The sequence below is a fragment of the Bombyx mori genome, chromosome 1, assembly GCF_030269925.1.
Source record: "Bombyx mori chromosome 1, ASM3026992v2".
NCBI classification, from domain to species: Eukaryota; Metazoa; Arthropoda; class Insecta; order Lepidoptera; family Bombycidae; genus Bombyx; species Bombyx mori.
Genome location: NC_085107.1, coordinates 12,915,845 through 12,921,848, shown reverse-complemented (window position 1 = coordinate 12,921,848; position 6,004 = coordinate 12,915,845). Strand labels below are relative to the sequence as shown.

General features: G+C 36.7%; 2 protein-coding genes across 2 annotated transcripts; both read left to right on the top strand.

Annotated features, from left to right (window-relative positions):
* Positions 1 to 17: 17 nt before the first annotated feature.
* On the top strand, positions 18 to 3,294 carry LOC119629022 (uncharacterized protein K02A2.6-like). Its single transcript, XM_038013409.1, has 3 exons — positions 18 to 102; positions 305 to 445; positions 1,622 to 3,294. Exons 1-3 carry the CDS (start codon positions 18 to 20, stop codon positions 3,292 to 3,294), a joined length of 1,899 nt encoding a protein of 632 aa, XP_037869337.1.
* A 38-nt stretch (positions 3,295 to 3,332) lies between these two features.
* LOC134199715 (uncharacterized protein K02A2.6-like) lies at positions 3,333 to 5,675 on the top strand. Its single transcript, XM_062671205.1, has 2 exons — positions 3,333 to 5,247; positions 5,341 to 5,675. The coding sequence occupies exons 1-2, from the start codon at positions 3,333 to 3,335 to the stop codon at positions 5,673 to 5,675; spliced, it is 2,250 nt and encodes a 749-aa protein (XP_062527189.1).
* The last annotated feature ends 329 nt before the right edge of the window (positions 5,676 to 6,004 follow it).

The following is a 6,004-nucleotide window of genomic DNA, read 5'->3' as shown; positions in this document are numbered from 1 at the left end:
GTTCTTTTATTCCCAGAATGATTCGATACAATCTTATGCCTGTGGATTGTGAACAAAGTTTTACTTTGCTACTATGTATTTTGTACTCTGTCACTAAAACAGGTAAGTAAAAAATTTGAGAGCTTCAAAAATCAAAAAAAAAAAGGACAACTCTGATTATCAACGATCAACTCTTTGATCAATTTATTATTATTTTTTGGGTTAAAAGCAATGAATCAGTAGCATCATCTGAAAACACCTAGGTCACCGTCGGAACAATATTACGATAAGTCCATATGTCATGATAATCGTCTCATTGTTGCAGACTCTGACTATTCCCCGACTCGGGCTCAACAAAGAGCCACCCATGGTCGACGCTGCAGATACATCCCTACGGATCCGTCCGATCCACTGACTTTACTATTAGACGCTAGCTTTAGTACTAGAAGCAGGCATAGGAACCCTGGTAAGTATACTTATCAAACTCGTCAAAGAGTTCGAGGTGCAATTAACCTATACATCAGCTCACTGAGTTTTTCACCGGATCTTCTCAGCGGGTCGCGATTGCGATCCGGTAGTAGATATATTCACGAAGCAGCTGCCGTTGAGCTGACAATTGTCCTGGTGAAACAGGAAACACGCCCAGGTCACCATTAATCTTTCATTACTAAAATTACCTCTTTCAATCCTTGACAAGGGAAGTTTTCAATAATAAACATTATTTGCAGGATAGTACAGCTTAATCTCTAATTAAGGTATTTTGAAGTTGTCTGTAGGTATGTAACACTGAACTAGTAAGTACTAGTTTCAAAAGTACATAGATACTTAATATTTGCAGAAAAAAAAGCTATATTATGAAAAAATGTATATTTGCTTTATTCCTTTTTGGAGATTACAATATTTTGACAATAATAATTATGACCAGTTTGTATAGGTCATTACTTCAGTAGTATAGGTACGACTTGTGTGACCGACTTTTTGGTAGGAACGCGAAGTGCGAACTTGTGTGAATTATTTTATTTTGTTAATTTAGTTTTTGTTCGGGTTTAAATGTGTAATAATGATGGTTTATTAACTGTTTAAATGTGAGAAATTGAAACAAAGCCGCTGGACGTAGTTGATTGATTTATCTAAATGTCTTGAACTTGAACTTACAAAATCATTTTTCATAAATTATATAAAGATCAAGCTGTATGGTGATGCTTTCGCCTGTCCAGTTCAAAAATGAAACTACTACATAAACGGCTTGTTTGGTTTTTCTGATTTTCTCGTAGCTTCTTATTAGATCCCAGCAAATTTTATATGTATTTTGTAGTAAATCAATGAAAAATTGGACCCCGTAGATGTCGCTGTAATCTAGCTGTTGGTTTAGTTTTTACAGAGTATGTCTGCTGGATCCATTAAGAATGCTTTTAATCTATGAACAGTCACCTGGTATAGGTCTGTATGGTGAACCTGAGTGTATGGAGTTTGCCTAGTTTTCCTTGGCATAGTATTTTCATCGGTTTCCCGAGGCGTAGACAAAATTAAAACTAATTTTACCGTTTCTATTGTAACCTTCTTTTTTACATTCCATAATACATAGTTGTAGATAACAAGATAAGTATAATCAAACATTTCAATATGGATAAATACAATCCAGATATATTCAGAATTGACGATTACATTGATTTTTTCGAAAACAAATGCAAAATTCTTGATATCGATAACAGCAACTTACAGAAAGATTTGCTTCTGAATTTACTAACACCAGAGATATTCCACGAATTAAAAGTAGCTTTAACGCCTGATTTCGATATAGCTACATACAGCGAAATTTGTAACAACTTATTAGACCTCTATCGCATAAAAACGACGAGGTATAGAGCCTTAACAGAATTCTGGAATTGCACTAGAGAACAAAATGAAACGATGGAACACTATGCAAACAGATTAAAAGGTCTTAGTCGGGATTGTGGCTACACTAATGACTTCCTGGAACGACAATTACGTGACCGCTTTGCCACTGGATTGAATCATCCAGATTTAGAAACCGACTTGAAACAAAAATGGCCTGATTTAGTTCAAATGGTAGACGGAATACCAAGAGAAGTAACCCTTCAACAAATTTTTACAATCTCTCAATCAAGAGAACAAGCAGAACAAGACACACCACGAACAAGTATTAAAAAAATAAATAGGAGCAAAACCAAAACCGTACCATTACATCAAAATACAACACGAAAATTAAATCCAATGCATTGTTTACGCTGTGGAAAGAAAGAACGGCAGAGCCTATCACAGTGTTCAGCCAAGGACCATATTTGTAAAGAATGTAACACGAAAGCACACTTTGAGAGTTGTTGCATTAAGTCTGGACGGGCATACATCAGCTATTCAGAAGGGAGCCGAAAATCAATTAAAAAAATAACAAGACCTCATAAGTCCTCAACATCATCATCATCATTTATCAGTAATAACGAGGAAGAAAGCGATGATGAAGTTATCTGCAGCGTCTTGGGTACACGTAAGAGAGAATGCAAACAAATCGATGTACGGATCAATGACATACCTTGCACTATGGATCGGGACCCCGGCTCTGCGTATTCAATAATAAACACGACATTGTGGAAAAAATTAGGATCACCATCTTTACAACCCGCCCCGAAACTTAAAGCCTACGGCAACACAAACTTAAAAACAAAGGGAATTACAAAAGTGACAGTCGAAGTCGACGGACTGCAAAAACTTCTACCTGTGGTCGTAATGAAAAATGCCAAACCAATGTTATTTGGTTTACATTGGAGTGAAGTTTTTGAAATGGAATTTCCAAAACCAGTATACTCCATCAAAACATCAACACCGATTACTCTTAAACAAATACTGGATAAACATTCACAACTCTTTGATGGAAAACTAGGAAAAGTTAACAATTATTACGTAAACATACATGTCAAACCAGAAGCTGAACCGATCCACTTTCCTGCACGGCCTATAAAATTTAGCATGAAAAAGAATATAGAAAGGGAGATAGATCGTCTGATCTCAGAAGGGATAGTGGAAAAAGTAGATCCTAATATTACACCTATTGAATGGGCTACACCCACAGTTAACATTCTGAAATCTACAGGGGAAGTTAGGATATGTGGAGACTACAGAACTACACTTAATCCAGTACTTATTAAACATCTACATTACAAAACATCATTATTAAACCCAGTTCCAATTTTCGATCAACTACGCCAAAATCTCGCAAACGGTAAATTATTTTCAAAAATAGACCTTAAAGACGCATACTTACAATTTAAAATAGCACCGGTTCGAAAAAGTACTTGACGTTGTCAACACATAAAGGGTATTTCCAATACAATAGAATGCCCATCGGAATATCGACTGCTCCTTCAATTTTCCAACATTTTCTGGATCAACTGCTAGGCGATATCACCAATGTAGCTGTATATTTTGACGACATAGTTATAGCAGGGAAAGATCTTTCAGAACATTTACAAACTTTATCTATTGTATTCGATCGCTTACAAAACGCTGGCCTAAAAGTTAATTTAAAGAAATGTAATTTCTTACAGAATCAGATTGAATACCTAGGTCACATAATAGATAAACATGGCATCCACCCAACCAAATCCAAAATTGATGCCATAACTAAGGCCCCAGCACCTAGTAATGCAAAAGAACTACGATCATTTTTAGGACTAGTTAACTTTTACGAACGGTTTGTACCACATCTTCACGGGATTTGTTCGGATCTTCATGATCTAACTAGTAAAAACAATAGATGGCGTTGGACTGATCACGAAAACAGAATATTTGAAGATACAAAGAAATGCATAACGTCTTCACAACCATTAATTGCATTTGACGAGAAACGTCCCCTTTATTTAGCATGTGACGCTTCCGAAAAGGGATTGGGTGCAGTATTATTCCACAAGGACTCGAACATAGAACAACCAATTGCTTTTGCTTCAAGGAAACTACGACCAGCGGAAATGAAATATTCCGTTATTGATCGTGAAGCTTTAGCAATAGTATTTGGTATAAAAAAATTTGATCAGTACTTGAGAGGAACGAAATTTAATCTAGTTACGGACCATAAGCCTCTTATAAATATTATGGGTGCACGCCGCAACCTTCCTAAACTAGCCAATAACCGATTGGTAAGATGGGCTCTAGTAGTGGGAAATTATCAATATGACATTTGCTACAGGAAAGGTGAAAATAACACATTAGCTGATTGCTTTTCCAGATTACCAAACCCTGAAACGGAACCCTCCGAGACAGAAGGGCTTGTACATAAAATAGAACTACGTCTTTTGAGCACTCGAATGACTGACCTTAACCTATCAGAACAGTTACTTATGAAAACAACTGCAAAGGATCATATACTCACAAAAGTTTGTCAAAATTTAAAAACCGGCTGGAGAGAATCAGAATACAATCCAGAAATGAAACCATTCTACAGAAACCGGACTGAATTATCTGTTGAGAATAAGATACTTATGAGGCAAAGACGCATCGTTATACCTACAGCACTCCGAAAAGCCATTCTTACATACCTTCATCGAGGACATCCTGGCATTTCTGCTATGAAAGCACTTTCACGTTACTATGTTTGGTGGCCTAACCTTGACGAAGACATAGAATTATTTGTCAAGAAATGTACCAGATGCCAACAGAACCGCCCTTGTAATCCTGAACTTCCTGTATTTTCCTGGTCCATACCAGAAGAAGTATGGGAGAGAATCCATATCGACTTTGCTGGACCGTTCGAAGGATCGTATTGGTTGGTATTGTGCGACGCTCTCTCTAAATGGGTGGAAATACGACCGATGAAAAACATCAACACCAGATCACTTTGTCTTACATTAGATAACATATTTTGTACATTTGGCTTACCAAAAATTATTATATCCGATAATGGAACTCAATTTACATCTTATGAATTTAAAGAATATTGCACAAAACAGTCGATTTTACATGTCACATTATCTCCATATCATCCTCGGACAAATGGGCTGGCAGAACGTTTAGTCAGAACATTCAAAAATAGAATGGCATCGGTAGACAACACAAATCTCGAGCGCCGACTATTAGAATTTTTGTTTACATACAGAAACACTCCGCACTCGTCCACTGGTAAATCTTCAGCTGAGATGATGTTTGGAAGACAATTGAATTGCATACTTTCCAACATTACGCCAGACAAAGGAAGATTAATGCAGTATTTGCAAGTAAAAGAAAATATTCGTACCACATCACCGAGTTACCGACCAAGTGACCAAGTATATATTAAAACACGAATGATAAAATATGGGAACCAGCGGTAATCCCGAAAACATAAATATTCATATATTGTTTCAACACCAGGAGGACTAGAAAAACGAAGACATGCTGATCACATCAGGCCACGCGAGTTCTCCACCTCAGAAACCCCGAGGAATGAAAGGGCGCATTCTTCTATGCTGTCGGCGACTGCTTCTCCAGACATTGGAATGGAAACAACAATTAGCGAAAGGCTAACTAAAAACAAGAATTCGGCAGCAGTACCATTACCTACACCGCAGTCGCCTACAAATGTACAAATTTCTCCAAATTCACCTTCACCGCATTCGAAGTTATACTCCTCACCTGCTCCGGTCTCCACTCTTGTGCCATTTGCTCCGCGTCGAAGTAATCGACGTATACAGGACCCCGTCGTCTGATCAACGAGATGTAGATGGGGAGGAATGTTGTAACCTTCTTTTTTACATTCCATTATTTGAAATATACTTCGAACACATTGTCATTTTTACCACCTATCATTATTATATTTTATGCTATGTCTTGAAAACATTGTTTTATTATTAACTCACGTTTTTATCGTCTTAATATTATTTCCGACCTTTTGAAAACTTACTATTACTAACTTCGAGATCAGGGACCTCTAAGGTGTTATTCTTTATCATTTAAATATTGTAGATATTGAAAACGCAAGATTAAACTGTCAAAATAGTTTTAATTATTACCTTAAGATATTTTCTATGGCCATTGA